The sequence below is a fragment of the Cibotium barometz genome, chromosome 18 (genome assembly GCF_041138505.1).
Source record: "Cibotium barometz isolate CiBa-2024 chromosome 18, ASM4113850v1, whole genome shotgun sequence".
Classification (NCBI taxonomy): Eukaryota; Viridiplantae; Streptophyta; class Polypodiopsida; order Cyatheales; family Cibotiaceae; genus Cibotium; species Cibotium barometz.
The window spans coordinates 41,226,776-41,243,112 of record NC_141063.1 but is presented as its reverse complement, the minus strand read 5'-3'; the positions used below and the strand labels follow the sequence as shown (position 1 = coordinate 41,243,112).

The following is a 16,337-nucleotide window of genomic DNA, read 5'->3' as shown; positions in this document are numbered from 1 at the left end:
AACTAAAGCAAATGCTAAGAAGGTACAAAAGAAAGAAGCCCATTCAACACAAAGAACTGAAGATAGCACTTCCGCCAACTGCACCCACCAAGATAAAAGAGCTAGACAAAGTTAAGGAGAAAAGAAGAGAAAACGTGCAACCACATGTAAAAGAGACAGAACCGAATTAAGAAGATTCAGTGGAGGTACTCTTTAGTTGGATGGAGGGAAAGATCAAGCACTCCCACACTGAACTTAAATGCTTGCAACAACAAATTCCCACAAGTGCCAAGGTACCACATTGGTTTCCATGGCAATAAACAGAGTTGAAGAACAAAAGGTATCCATTTCTTAATAATGGATACAAGTAAAAATGTTTGATCTTCATGCCATGAAACTCTCTATCATGTGGTTTATTAACCAATTGGCTTCAGTATTGCATAACTATTCAAGCTGCCTTCTGCTTGCTCCCTTTCCAGAATCAGGAAGTTTCTTTTCCATGCCTACTAAGTCTCTGACAGCATGCTTGATGCTGCCATTGTTTTTGAACAGCATGTGCCGATTCAATTGCATGTCATGAAATCCCTGACATAACCAACCAAGTAAAACCATTTCAAATTCCACCATAATTCCATATATATGATTCATTCTAGTCAGTTCTACGTTGAAAGAGGAGAGATCATTAAGTCACCATTTTTTGTAGAACTTTCAACATTGGATCCCATCCAGCTGAAGTGACAAGATCATCTATAGTTTTTTGCAAATTGCTATCAATATGTTGCAGTATTTGAGTCTTGTAGTTAGAGTTACGCATCTTGAGTTCGATTTCCTGTAAAATTTAATGCAGATTTCCCTTCATCTAGACATTCACAAGGCTTGTTTCATCAACAGAGCAAGCTCACATAGAACATACCTTTCATCTAAACATTCACAAGGATTGTTTCTTCAACGTGCCAAGCTCACTTAGAATTGAAATGTACCTGATTAACCTCATCGGGTGCCCTTTGAAATGCAGGCTCTGAACGCGGCAGCTCGACTGCATTGCAACCCTCCACATTATTGCTGCCTGTTGCATTCTCAATAGAATTCTGCTCCATAACCGAAAAGTCGTTTATTTTATCTCGGTCTTCAGCAACTTTCTGTTCATCTAGGTTCACAACTCGCGCAACTGCATGAGAAACCTTACCGATTCAGCAGCTCAATTGCAACAATTAAGAATATTAAGAGCAATCAGAATACAGAATGCACATTAAACATTCATTTAACTTTCCTGACTTGAGGCATTTCGGTTTTCAAATCAAGAACCTTGAGATTCATCATGTTTAGTCACTTGACTGAAGGTTCACCTGTAGATCCAACTTTCATACCCTCAGGGTTCGTCGGCATATGCTTTCCTTTAGAATCTGCCTCTTTAGTCGAAAAGCCATACTTTTGATCACATGATTGTTCCCCTTGATCTGCAACATGGATCACCACCCAGGCTCTGTCTCCAAATATTTTCCCTGTTGGTGCCATCAAACACCACTGCCCCAAGTAACAGCCAACTTTCTCGGGTGCTGTCAGGTCCACAGAAATATCTATCTCTGTCCCACATGGGAGCCCTGTTTCTGGGAGCTATATATTGCAACAAGTAAAAGCATAAATGACCCACCATGAAATTACTTTTTGGCATCAAGATTGTAGATAACACTGCTCCAATTGACTAGCCAGTTGCTCCCTAACATCATACATTAAAATCTCTAGATTTTGCCATAGTCATTTGGGTAAACTAATGTTTATTGCATCAGTTTCAGTACCTCTAGATTCACATGCTTGTCAAAGCTAAGTATACCATCTCCAAAGGGCACAAGCTTTGTTTGCTGAGGCCAAGGAAGGGTGCCCACATTCCTTATTCGCCAAACCTGTGAGAAATTAGTGCCCGGTGGTACTACCGAGCCATGAATGATGCTTAAATCCTGTACAAACTCAGAGTCTAGATTGCTACTAGTCTTCTCAGCAATTTTACAACTTGTACAATCACAAGCTGCCTGCAAAGAAGCAGATTGTGTTGTTAATCATCTGTGCTTACAAAGTACATGGAACTATGCATTTGATGTCCCAGCAAGTAAAAGTACCATTCTTGATTCCAAATAGAAATCGTGCCGGTCTTCATTCATCATCATAGGCATGTCCATTCTATGGTAAACGGTTTCATCTCTATTTTTTATAAAGCAGCTTGAACACAAGTCGTAGTCATGCTTCCTGGAAAGCTTGAAACTTTAGTAGTGCAAATTTCTTATTGAAACCACAACTATGTATAATATGAAAGAAGATGCAATTTTATGTAATGACAGCACTTACTCCAATGATTTATACCGAGGACCCTCTATAGGAGTCATCCCGCAACTGTCGCACCGCACGCCGTGGTGTAAAATAGGGGCTGCCGTTTCTGACTTCCCAAAAAAGAACCATCTCTTAGGAGCAGGCTGAGGTGAGCCATGCTTGTAAGCAGATGACATGTCACAAGGTTTGAAATTTGCAGCTATTCTTGAAGATACCCTTTTGAAAAGGCCCTCCATAGGGATTTCCAACATAGGGAGTGATGACTCTACTAGCTCTGCACTGCCCACAACATGAACCTCCAGTCTAAGAGGATTCAATCGTTGCATGACGCAAGCGTCTCTATAGTCTTCATCATTTGCCATGGTCACAACATCATTGTCTGCATCAGTGTAGGTGATTTGAAGCTGAGCTGTGGATGGAATGTTGAAGAGTGTCCTGACTGTGTCATCTAAATCAGAAAAGGCCAATCCAGCATCAGGCTCATTATGATATACAGGCACACTCCACTTCCGAAGGGTGCCCTGGAATCTGATCTGTTTCAAGAGAAATCAGAGAAGCATCAGAAAAGAGGTGGGGAGAAATCAGAAAAGCATCAGGAAAGAGCGTGGGTTTTTGTGGGTTTGTGTGTGTGTGTGTGTGTGTGTGTGTGTGTGTGTGAGTGAGAGAGAGAGAGAGAGAGAGAGAGAGTACCTCTTCCACAACTGTAGAACTTAACATGCTGTTCGCCTACGACCATCTATAAAATGCATTGCGCTCATAGATATGCTGATAGCAATCTCTCGCAGCTTTCGACGAGCACTCCGATCGATCCTGCTTCTTGTTGTAACCTGGAAAAGAAAAGCCGGGCTTCTGCATGCGTCTTTTTTTTTTTTGAAATATATTCATAAAAGCATTCTTTTTTTATCAATATAATAATTATATATATTAACTTAAACTGTTCAAAAACTGCCATACAACCAAATCAAGGCTAGTGTCCATATTTACTACTCCTCCTCAACTTCATTCAGAATTTCACACAAAAATTCTCATCTCTCTTCTTCCATCAAAAAGTAGGATTGTTCCCAAGATATCTGATACCCCAAAAGTCTTCTAGCCTCCATCATAGTTTCTGTAGTGCATCCCGGAGGGAACTGTTTCTCCAACATTCCCCCTTTCTTGGACCTAACTTTAACAGTGGGTCTGGTTCCCACCGAATTTTCTATAAAGGTAACAAATGTATGATCAACTTGTTTTTCTATACGGTACCACCTTAGAGTTTTTGGTCCAAATTTGGGAGGCCTTTTCTTCCCTTCCCAACATCTCACCTGCACCATATAGACCAAAGTTATGGGTTTATTCCTGGTATGCTTGAAGCTCACCAAACTCTGAGGCAGAATTCAGATCATACTCCTTTGCAGGTTCTGAATCAGAATATCCAACTCAAAACATCTTATTTTATTCACATTACACAGACTTATGGATCAAGTCCGACTCTTGCAAGCCTGTACATATTGCCTTCATAAATATAATTGCATTCCTGCTACACCAATTTTCCATCAAGATGAAAGCTCTAATGATATTAAAACCAGACCCATTACTAACTGACCATTAACCCAACGTCTAGTCCCCCCAACATGTTTGCATACCCAAGCTCTTCTCTATCCATTTAGACATTTTGGACCAAGTACTCCTGATTGCTAGGCATTCCCAAAACACATGTTTACCATCTTCAAGTGAAGACCTACACCACAAATGCCACTAGATATATTTCTCCTTTGGAGTTTGGAGCCAATAGGTAGTGCCCACATGCATACCTTCCATAAAAAGACTTGATATTTCTTAGGGATCTAGCAATCCCAGAGCAGGTTCCATCTCTTTTTCCAACTGGAAGAGCTCCAATTTACATTCCACATTTTATTGCAATATTGCACATTGACATCCCCATTTCTTATTAATGAATATATATATCTAGTTTTGCCCTCCTTTAATTTACGACCATTCAGCTAGGCCCAATCTTTAATCCAAATGAGGTATCAGTAGTAGCAGTAGAACATAGGTCCCTTTGAAGTAGCTCCAGTACCTGAACCATCAGATCTCTTTCCTTCCTAGTTAGTTAATATTCCAAAGATAACTTATCCACATCTTTCCACCCTACCATAACCCTATCCCAACAGTCAACTAAATGCCTAATGCCTTTATTGTTGAGACTCTTTGTTGCAGCAAAGATATCAATTAGGACCAAAGGGGGATTAAATTTATGAGTCCACCAAATACCCAAACTGAGCATAGAGTTGCCTATTACTCTGCCACCTCCATCCCAGACCATGATACCCAAACTGTCCTTCCAACATTTGCATAGCATTTTGAAAGTGCTGAGCTGGTGATCTTAAGATGAGCAGATGAAAATAGTTTATCCTTCCAATTTAGATTCCCCCATCTACCTTTAGCCATGACATCAGAGAGCTCAACCAATTCCCTCATCATTATTGCCCAAGTAATGTTCTGAGATAAACAGCTAGGGAGCATCATAGAATTTCTTGCAATGCAGTGAGTAGGCATATGAATAATACCAATGCCCCCATCTCTTTTAGGAGCTAATAGTTTGTCCCATGCAAGCCAAGCAAAGACTTTTTTTTAAACCATTACCATCTCTCCAAAGAAAATCTCTAATAGGACCTATGATTTTCTTCCAATGACACTTCCCAATATCCAACACAGGGCACAAAAACATAACATAGGCATTCAGTATTATATTGCAAATATCAACCTTGCTACTATGAAAGGGGACTCTGATGCCCTCCCACTTTTTAAATTTCTCCAAAAACCTATTTATAGCCCACACTACCAGTTGTTTATTAGTAGTGACCCCAACACCAAATGGTATACCAAGCAGTCTGACAATCTGACCCTTCTTCACCACCTCACAGCCCCACCTTGCATATTAAAATCATTATCCTCAATCAACCTTATAATTCTGGATTTCAAAATGTTGCATTTAGAGCCAAAAGCATTGGTAAACTCCTGCACTATCTCAAAGGCCAATCTCATATAATTGTTCTCAGCCCTTAGAAGTAGTAGAGAATCATCATCAAAGCATTGTATAACTAATTGTTCACCATACTTGAGCTTGAGCCTAGTAATATTCCCTTCAATGCATGTTGATTCTAGAGAAATTATTAGAGAATGAGAGGCAATAGCAAACAGCAAGGGTGCTAATGGATAGCCTTGTCTAACTGATCTGTTTATCTCAAACCCCCCATCACTCTTGAGCTTGAGCCTAGTAATATTCCCTTCAATGCATGTTGATTCTAGAGAAATTATTAGAGAATGAGAGGCAATAGCAAACAGCAAGGGTGCTAATGGATAGCCTTGTCTAACTGATCTGTTTATCTCAAACCCCCCCATCACTCTTCCATTTAGCAACACTTTAGAATATCCTCCGCAAGATAGAGTGTAAATGCATGTTGCCATTTTGGTCCCAAAACCCAGTTTTTCCATCACTCTTGCTACAAATGACCAATGAATCCTGTCATATGCTTTCTCTAAATCCAATTGCAACATGATGCATTTCTGCTGAGTTTTAATAGCCACATCCCTTCCCAACAAGGAAGCAAAAATGTTATCACATAGATTGACCTTCCTTTGATAAAACCATGTTGTTTTCTGGAAACAACATCTTGCAACATAGGAATGATTCTAAGAGCAATCACTTTAGCCAGAATTTTGTACATCACTGTTAGCAAGGTAATGGGCCTCCAATGACCAAACCTGGTGCAAGCAGTTTGTTTTGCGATGAGCTTTCCAAGCCCTTCTCTAAAAACCTTATCCCAAAGCCCTGAGTTGAAGGATTTCTTACAAATATCACCCACAACCTCTTTCAAGGAAGGCCAAAAGGCTATGAAGAACTCTGTAGATAGGCCATCCCAACCCGGGGCTTTCTCCCTCCCCAACTTAAGCAAGGCACACCAGCATTCATCCACCTCAATGTCTCTTTCTAACCATCTAGCTTTATTTGAGTCCACCATTTGTCTCAGTAGACCCAACAACATATCTTCAGCTTGAAACCTCCTCAAAGAACAATCCTCCTTCAAACTAAGAGTAGATCCCAGAAATTTAACCCATTTCAAAGCAAGAGTGTTCATATCATTCAAAGGGGTACCATCTTCATCCAGAATGCTTCCCACAATCTCACTGTCACTCTTCTTCTTTCTTTGGGAGTTTAAATAACCTATTGTCTGGTTTTCTTTTGTTATTAAACAGATTCCATTTAGCCTAATTCTCATGTTCTCTATAACATCTATCCTCCTTTTCCTTAATGCTAGCCTGGCACTTAAAATACAAAGCTGTATCAGCAACATCCAAACCTATGGTTTGTCTCTTCACCAGAAGTTCCTCTAACAAGGTGGCCCACTTCCTTCTCTCTCCTCTCCTTTCCTCAGCCCTCAATTTACCCATAGCTCTGATAATCCCCTGCATTTCATTGGCAAACTGCCTCCAAGAACCATCAGCCCCCTTTCTCCTTTTAAGTTTTCTAATTGCTTTTTCTGTGTACTCCACAAAGAGTGGGTCCTTCAGGAGCAAATTATTCACTCTCGGTTTCCTTGTTGGGAAATGAGAGATATCTATGTCAACCCCATCATTAATAGTCCAGCTCCACTTCAAAGGAAGGTGATCAGAAAGTGTGGAACTACAATCAACCAAGAGTGTGGGGCACCCACGAGGCCTGCTGTGACTAAAGAAGACTCTATCAATTATGGATGAAGAGGAAAGATATTGAAGACTAAAATAAGTGTGTCCCGGTTTGTCTCTCCAGTCACCTAGATACCAACTATCCTTGAGACCCAACCCCCTTCTAAGCTCTTCCCATTTCCCTTTTTCCTTCCCTATAAGTACAATGCTACCACCACATCTATCAACCATCTTTTCAACCATGTTGAAATCCCCAAGAACAATACAAGGAACTTGTGCATTTAAATTGGCAATCCAATTCCACATATTGCTCCTAACTTTATGATTGTGTGCCCCATATACATTAATAACCCATATTCTCTCCCCATTAACTAAGATCTCAACCACTAAGATTCTTCCCTTAGGGTGATTAGCAATACCACTGGGATTAAGGTCTCTCCTAATAACTAGAGTCATAACTCCACTATACAAAGTTAACTTTGCCATAAAATATTTCCCATTTGCTAAATCTATCTAATCTAGGAGTTTTCCCAAAAAGATTGTGCTCCTAAACAACAAAGACCGACAAGCCCCAAGATTTTACTAATCCCCAAAATAGGGCATTTTTCTTTTTGTCCTTGATGCCCTTAAGGTTCCATGTGCACCCCATAAACTCTAAAGGATTTTTCATGATAAAGCAGTTTCCGAAACCATCTCAACTTCCTCCTCATTCTTCAAACTACTCTGATCAATTTGAAATCCTTTCACAGTTTATCCAGCTAATAGATCAAAATTTTGCTCTAGCGAAGGATAGCTATCTCTATCATTCAGTGTGCTGAAAGGATAGCTATCTCTATCATTCAGTGTGCTGAAAGGATTCGAATGGAAAATAGGAGTCAGATTCCCACTATTCCCAAGCCTTTTAGACTCAGTTCCATGGTTAGGTTGAGTCTTCCTGGCCTCAGCCTTAGCCTGCCTAACACTAGGTTTTTCTTTTACTTTCACCCATCCCCCTTCCACCATATTTTTTCCCGATTCCATCACTCCTTCTTTTCCTTTTTCTTCTTTCTTCTGATTTTCCCGGAGAGTTTTATCTTTGTTGATTCCTCCCACATTATCCTCTTTTACCTCTTCCCTATTAGCGACCAATTTAGGGCAGTCTTTGGTAATATGACCAAATGCACCACACCTGAAGCATGCACTAGGGAAAGCTCCAAATTTAAGACCTAATTCCAGAGTGCCCAATTGACCTAGGTCCACATTTATCGATTTTGGGGTTTCAATGGATGAGTTCCAAGTAATACGCACACTATTACCCTGCCTCCCTCCTATCTCATCACCAGGGACATACAACACAGAACCTAGAGTTTGAGCAATATCATGCAACACAGGCCTGAGCCAGGGGGGATACCGACTACTTCTACCCATACACAACATGCATTCTGCAGGCTTTTATTAACATCAAAAAACGGATCAAAGGGAAAGACATACACCAGACGTTGCCAAAAGAACAGAGGCCCTCTAGCAAATAAGATTACACACCACTAGAGAATTGACCAAATTATCATCAAATAAGGAAAAAGGAAAGTTAAAGTGTTAATGACAACCAAAGATAAGTTAAATCTAGCTAGCCAATCTCTCCATGCCAAAGGATTAAACTACTTGGAAGGAGTAGAGGATGAGGAGGAAGAGCATATCTTAAGGAGAACCCAAGCTTGTCCTCATTATTTGAAGTGGATGTGGAACAGATCATCCTAAGGTATGATCTGAAAATGTTGACAGTGCAACCAAAAAAGCTACCTGCTCAAGAAAGTCAAGAAGATATAATTGAAGGAGAAACAGAAGACATTAGAAGATGGCATAAGGAGCCATTAGGGTAAGACAAGAGCATTCTCACATTCAAAAGGAAAAGGCACAATGTCAAATTAGGAAAATGTACTGATAGAGATCAATTTGGGTCATGATCATCAACAGCCACATATGGTTAGAGGAGGTCAATGCCAAACTGAGTCAAAACCTGAAGGAATATTGTTTACTTCATATAAGGATGTGTTTACATCATGGAGCTATACATATATGAAAGAAATTGACCTAAGCTTTTATCAGTGTAAGATAAATCTAAAGCAAGATATAATTCCTAGTTAAATCTAAAGCAAGATACAATTCCTATCTGGCAGAGTAGATACAAGTTAAATATGGATTATGTGAAAGGGAGAAATAGACAAGTTGCTAAAAGTTAGATTCATTTATCCTATGGACAAAGAAGAATGGATATCACCAATAATCATTATCTCAAGAAAGAATGGAAAGCTCAAGGTCTACATTAACTACAAAAAAGTCAATGTAGAAATAATTTTTGATCCATTTCCTCTTCCTTTTATGATGTAGTGTTAGGACATGATGATGTTATGCTACACGGTGCCCCAAGGGAGCTCGATGAAGTGCTGAAGGCCAACTACATGATGACTGTTGTCACTGGGTGGAAGAATGGTTATTAGGTGTTCAAACTAAATCATCCTACTTGTTATTTACTGATGATTTGAGCAAAGGAAAGTTTTGTAGTGAGAGTAGGGGGGATTGATGATGAAAAACAGGTAGAGGGAGAGGAGACACACACACAGGAGCAAACCTTAATGTATATTGCAAACCCTAACCATAGAGGGAAGCCATCTCCCTTCACACACAATCATAAAGCCATAATCCATAATACACAACACACACTATGTGTTTTGTCCACACACAGCTAACCCTAGCTAATGTCCACACACTATGACCAGCTGGACGCGGTCATTTATGTCTCACATATGTTCCTACCTAACATGCCAGCACATAGCATAGCTGGCACAAGCTGACATCGAGCTTGAATCTCAACAGCCCCTCTCAAGCTCATGATGTACTGCCATAGATGAAGATGTAGATGAGCTTGGGCTATCAAAGCTCTCAACACTCCCCCTCAAGCTCATTCCACGTACTCCCAACATAGTACTCAAACTTCTCCCTACTAAGTGGCTTTGTAAAGATGTCGGCCACCTGCTCTTCAGTCTTCACATACTGCAAATCCACTATACCATCCAACACTTTCTCTCTGACAAAATGATAGTGGACCTCTATGTGTTTGGTCCACGCATGAAAAACTGGATTCTTGGCCAACTGTATACTGCTCATGTTGTCACAATGAATGACAACCTTGCCATCAACAATAGGCTCACCCAAATCAGCCAAGAGACTCTTTAACCATACTCCTTCACATGTAGCAATGGCTGCACCCCTGTATTCAGCCTCTGTATACTAGATAAAGCAACAGTAGGTTGCTTCTTGCTACTCCAACTCACCACTGCACTTCCAAATGTAAAGGCATAACCACTAGTGGACCTCCTGTCATATGAGCTACCTGCCCAATCTGTGTCTATGTAGCCATGTACATCCAAGCCTTTACCATGCTCATAAAGAAGACCATAATGTGCAGTGGTCTTTACATATCGCATAATGCGTCTCACGGCATCCAAATGAGGTTTTCTGGGGCTCTGCATAAATTGGCTTACTAGCTCCACAGCATAACTGAGATCCGGGCATGTGATAGTCATGTAAATAAGACTGCCAACCATCTTTCTATACATAGATGGATCATCCAACTCTTCATCAAAATCAGCCCGCAGCTTCACATTCTGCTCCAAAGGTGTACTCATTGGCTTACACCCTGTCATTCCATATTTTTCCAACATATCCAATGCATATTGGCATTGCACACTAACCATGTACCTGCATGGTCTTTTATCATTTCAATCCCAAGAAAATATCTCAATTCACCCAAGTCTTTCATGTCAAATTGCCCACTCAATGCCTTCTTGACATGCATAACATCTGTAGCATGATCTCCTGTGACAATCAAGTCATCCACATAGATGACAAGTAAGACAATCCCATGATCTGTTTTCTTCACATAGAGTGAAGAATCTGCTGAAGAAACCTAAAATCCAAGGGAGATAAGATATCGGCTTATCTTATCACTCCAAGCACGAGGTGCTTGCTTCAAACCATATAATGCTTTCTTTAATCTGCATACATGAGTGGGATACCTCGGGTGTACATATCCTTCTGGCTGTGCCATATAAACTTCCTCTTGTAGATCACCATTTAGAAATGCATTTTTCACATCCATTTGATGCATTTCCCAACCATTTGTTGTAGCCATAACAATGACTGCTCTCACTGTTCCCATCTTTGCAACTGGACTAAATGTTTCATCATAGTCTAAGCCTTGGGTTTGTGCATAACCCTTAGCTACCAATCGTGCTTTATGGTGCTCAATAGAACCATCTGACCTGCATTTCACCTTGTAAACCCATTTGCAACCAATGACATTTTTGCCTTGTGGTAAAGCAACCAAATCCCATGTTTCATTATATGAACCAATGCGTCCATCTCAACATCCATTGCCTTCTCCCATTCCCAATAGCTTCTGTATAGCGTGTAGGTTCCACATGCTTCACCAAAGAGGTTATATATATGTAATGCATAGCAAAATCACGATATGTCAACCTGTCAACTGGATACCTGACCCTTTGGGATCTCCGCAATGCATGCGGATCACTCTCAACACCTGTCACTCTAGCATGTGGAGGCACATATCTATCCTGCCTTGCACCAGGTGTGCGTAAAACTGGTATGCCAAGTTCCTCATCCAAACTTTTTGAACTTGACGACTCATAGCCTGTAATGCCAATTCCTTCAACCTTATTTTTCTCTTTATCCACAGCACTACTCCACACTCTCATGCCTCAAGCGTCCTGGACCATGGGCGTATAGTGCTACTCTCAGACTCTGTTGGCCCAGAGATAGAAATAGAACTTGCTTGTGGAAAGTTCACATGCACATCAGCATCAAGGGAATCAATGACACCCTCATCCTTTGTTTTGTACCAACTAGCAAGTTCATCAAACACCACATCTCGTGAGATAACCACTTGCCTAGTTTGTGGATTGTAGCATTTGTATGCCTTGCGATCCTGTGTATATCCAACAAACACACACTCCTCTGCATTAGGATCCAACTTCCTCCTTCTCTTGTCAGGCACATGTACATAAGCTATGCAACCAAACACTTTGAGGTGTCCAATGTCTGGCCTAAAACCTGTAAGCCGCATCTCTGGCGTACTTCCATGTATGGCTGATGTGGGTGTCTTATTAAGTACATACACCACTGTGGCACACGCTTCTGCCCAATAATAGTCTGGCATGCTCTTTTCATTGAGCATCACCCTGGCCACATCACAAATGACTCTATTCTTCCTCTCAGCAACACCATTTTACTGAGGTGTGTACCTACAAGTTAACTGCCTTCTTATGCCATGCTTTCTTAAGAAATGCTCAAAAGCATGTGAGGTGTATTCACCACCTCCATCTGTCAAACATTTTATCCAAGAGCCATATTGCTTCTCTGTAAAAGCTTTGAAGTCCATAAACTTTCCCAACACTTCCCTTTTCTCTCTGAGAAAGTAAATCCAAGTCATTCTGCTGAAATCATCAATGAATGTCACATAATACAAGCTGCCTTTAATGGATGGGTTTTGCGCAGGACCCCATACATCGCTATGAACTATCTCAAGTGGCCTGCTACTCATGTTGCCTTCTTTAGGAAACGGTAACCTCGCCTGCTTTCCAAACTGATAGGCATCACAAACATGCATATTTCCATCATACTTGAATCTAGGCAGCCCACTAACAATGCCTCTTGCCAGCATGTTATTTAACCTTTGTATGTTCACATGTCCAATCCTTTTATGCCACATGTCAATGTCCTATACCACATTTCGGCTTTTTGAGAACATGGCTGATTTCAACTCAGGAATCCCAGCATCCAACTTAAATAACCTGCCTTCTTTCTTGCCTTTGGCAATGACTCTACATCCATTTTTGAAATCCTCAACGAAGCACAACCATGCTCGTTGAAACAAACCTATAAACCCTGTTCCACCATTTGACCAACTGAGGCCAAACTTTTTGTAATAGAAGGCACATACAAGACATCTGCCATAGACTTTGTTTCACCATTGTGCATAACCAATGGTACACTTTCAACATGTGTGATAGCATATTGGGTATCATCTCCTATCTTCACATAGCCTTTCACATCCATAGGCTTCATATGCTCAAACCATTCGCCATGACAAGTCATATGGTTTGATGCTCCAGAGTCCATATACCAAGTGTCATCGCTTTCACCATTTGTCATCATAGATCCCACAACATGTTTCATGGCAAACAAGTGATTTGCGCTGCCATCATTACTGCTTGATGCATAATTCCACCACTTGCATAATTTCCACCATGTTGTGCATAATGTCCACCATGTTGTGCTCTACCCCCTCTTAAATCATTTTGTTTGCGGAAACAATCACGTGCCATATGACCAAATTTTCCATAGTAATGGCATTCCACATTTTGCATAGATGATGTTTGTTGGCCTTGGTCCTCTACCACGAGGATTACCTCTGCCTCTCTGAGGTGTATATCCACGACCACCTCTAGCACCATATGTAGGCTGGAAATTCTGTTGTGGTGACCTATCCTGCCATCCACGACAATTACCACGGCCACGTGATGCAAATCTCCCCCTGCCTCTAAATCCCCTTTATGGATAGAAAGCCTCATTTCTGCCATTATCATCATGGCTAGTAGATGCATCATGAAAGGAGTCACTGAGTTTGATTTCCTCAACAAGCAAGAGTGAAACCAACTCATCAAAATCTGGTAAACCTGTACTCTGAACCGAGATGGACGTATCAAAAGACTTATACTCCTTACCAAGACCATGCAAGGTAATGTCTACCAAATCATCATTAGGCACGGGGGCATTGATTGTTGCCAATGCATCTGCATACTTCTTTATCTCTTCTACATAATCATGGACGCTCCTTCCTTTCCGTTTCACATTGTGAATCTATTATCTCAACTGAGACTTGCGAGCACTAGTGTTTGTATCAAACAGCTTTACCAATGTATCCCATGCATCCTTGGGATTCTCAGCATCATGTATATGTATGAGTATAGCATCCAAGATACATATAGATAGGTAATGCAAAACTTTGTATGCTCTTTCTAACCATTTCTTATGAGCTACAACCTGTTGCTGTGTAGGTTGTCGGGGTAGTTCACGCTCTGCTCCGCACACCTGTAAAACAAGGTTCCAAAAACCTTTTCCCTTCAGAAAGCTTTTGATCCTATACTTCCATGCCTGGAAGTTCTTCCTATCCAACTTTTCACATCAACACCATCCAAGGTGCATACATATCAAATTTGTCAGATCCCCTTCTCTATTTTGAGAAAAAACAATAAAACCAGAAAAGACCAGTAGAGTAAAATGGCTCTAATTCTTTTGATTCTTGTCCAAATTGAGAGACCAGGCATTCATTAGCTTAGCATTGATGTCTACTAACTCCATGTAAAAGGAATTAGACCAATTGTTTAAGATGAGAGAGTAATTAGCCGATTAATCACACTTTGTTTCACTAATCACAGTAGACAGCTTGTTTAATCAGCTCATTTCCACCTCCATAATGCATAATTGCTTCAACCAATCATATAGCTTCCTTCTCAACTGTATGTACCACACAATTGCTAAGTCAATTTTGGAATTTATCAACCATAAGACTTGATTTTTGGCCTCCACTTAGCAAAAAAGGTGAAAAACTGCTCTGTTTCCTCATGACATGCTGCGCCGCCTGCTCCTGAGGAGAATTGGTGAGTTCATAAGGTTGTTTGAAGATAGATATTGGTGCCCAACACTCCTAGGCATGTACTCAATTCATCAATTGCTTCTAGGTCAGAGGTACCTAAGGTCGAGATCTGCAACATTGAGAAGAAGGTCAGTCTATTGACTGGTGAGGGCATGTGCCATGCCTTGTTGTTTCCTCTTCTTCTTCTTCTTCTTTTGACACTGTCTCAAGGTTATATTTGATGAGAAGTGTGTTAGTGGTATGAGCAAATAAGAAGGTATGAATTTTAAATTGAGAAGGTGCACATCATGATAGTACTGTGAGATGATAGGGTATAAAACCCGTGAGGTGGGTAAACACCGTGAAAGTGCAGGGTATAATACCGTGAGATGTGTCTACTAGCCTAAACCCATGAAATGGTATTTCCGTGAAATGGCTAAAACTGTGAAAGTGCAGGTTTTAGTTTCGTGAAACATGTTTCCGTGAAATGGCTAAAACTATGAAATGGCAAAAACCGTGAAATGGCTAAAACTGTGAAAGTGTAGGTTTTAGTTCCGTGAAAGTGCAGGTTTTATACCCTGTTTGAAGAGTTAATGGGTGAGTGTAGTTTATGAAGTGGTAGGTTATGGTACAAAAGTTTCGTATGCAATAACCAATTTTTATGAATGTATAGTACCGTGAGAGTGCATGATGTGATCTATCGATAGAGTGCGGGGTTTGTGAGATGATGAGAATGTATGTAATTGAAGACAGAGGGAGCAATCAATCACGCCTATGCAATCAACCACTTTCAATTATGCAATTTATACTCAAGAAGGGAAGAACTAAAAACACCCAAAGAAAATGCAAAGGCAAGGTACGAGCTCCCACCTCAACCCGGATATGTCGATTTCGCAGGCAGATACTTAGATGGGAATCGAAATTGTTGAGATGCAAGCTTAAGGGTTGCACACACGATGAAGACGACAAACGCCAAATGCACGAAAAGGAAAAGAAAATTGATTTTATGGCACAATCGTCGGACTGGGCGCTTGCCTTAATATAACGTGGCTTCCCATGATTAGTCGATAAAAATGTAACTGTTTCACAATGTGAACCTTTGAGAACTCGTTCACGACGTGAACTGATTAGACCGTTTCATGACGTGAACCTTTGAGAACCAGTTCACGGCGTGGACTGTTTAGAGTGTTTCACGATGTGAACCTTTTAGGACCAGTTCACGGCGTGAACTATTTAGATTGTTTCACAACCTGAACTATTTTGTGCCAAGTGTGTGCAAGGTTGATACCCTACGTTTCTTTTATGCTCAGACACTTAATCATGCATTCAAAGGTTAGATGAAGTGAATGATCCCCATTTTTACCTTGTATCCATTTTTGAGTAATGAATACCTTTATTTTGTTTATTGCCATGGAAACCGATGTGGTACTTTGGCACTTCTGGGAAGTTGTTGTTGCAAGCGTTTTAACTCCGTGTGAGAGTGCTTGATCTTTCCCTCCATCCAACTGAAGAGTGCTTCTACTGAGTCCTATGGATTGGGGTTTGTATTTGTGTCCATTTGTTGCACCTTCTCCTTCTTCTTTTCAATAACATTGCCCAGCTCCTCTATCGTGGTGGTCATAAGTAGCGGGCTTGTTATATTTAGTTTATCCTGTTGGATTGGCTTCTTCCTCCA

At 40.7% G+C, this 16,337-nt stretch overlaps 1 protein-coding gene across 1 annotated transcript; it reads right to left on the bottom strand.

Moving 5' to 3' along the window:
• Nucleotides 1-230: 230 nt before the first annotated feature.
• On the bottom strand, nt 231-3,146 carry LOC147629352 (protein NBR1 homolog). Its single transcript, XM_086812588.1, has 8 exons — nt 2,992-3,146; nt 2,320-2,834; nt 2,094-2,220; nt 1,776-2,006; nt 1,326-1,593; nt 960-1,147; nt 671-808; nt 231-564 (listed from the first exon to the last, which is right to left on the bottom strand). Exons 1-8 carry the CDS (start codon nt 3,016-3,018, stop codon nt 424-426), a joined length of 1,635 nt encoding a protein of 544 aa, XP_086668714.1. The 5' UTR covers nt 3,019-3,146; the 3' UTR covers nt 231-423.
• Nucleotides 3,147-16,337: the final 13,191 nt, after the last annotated feature.

Excerpts from the sequence above, each read along its gene's own strand:
- LOC147629352 (XM_086812588.1), bottom strand. The coding sequence starts at position 3,018 with ATGTTAAGTTCTACAGTTGTGGAAGAG. Across the intron at positions 1,594-1,775 it reads ACAAGCATGTGAATCTAGAG|CTCCCAGAAACAGGGCTCCC; the intron begins GTACTGAAACTG and ends TGCAATATATAG. Across the intron at positions 809-959 it reads CACCCGATGAGGTTAATCAG|GAAATCGAACTCAAGATGCG; the intron begins GTACATTTCAAT and ends TAAATTTTACAG.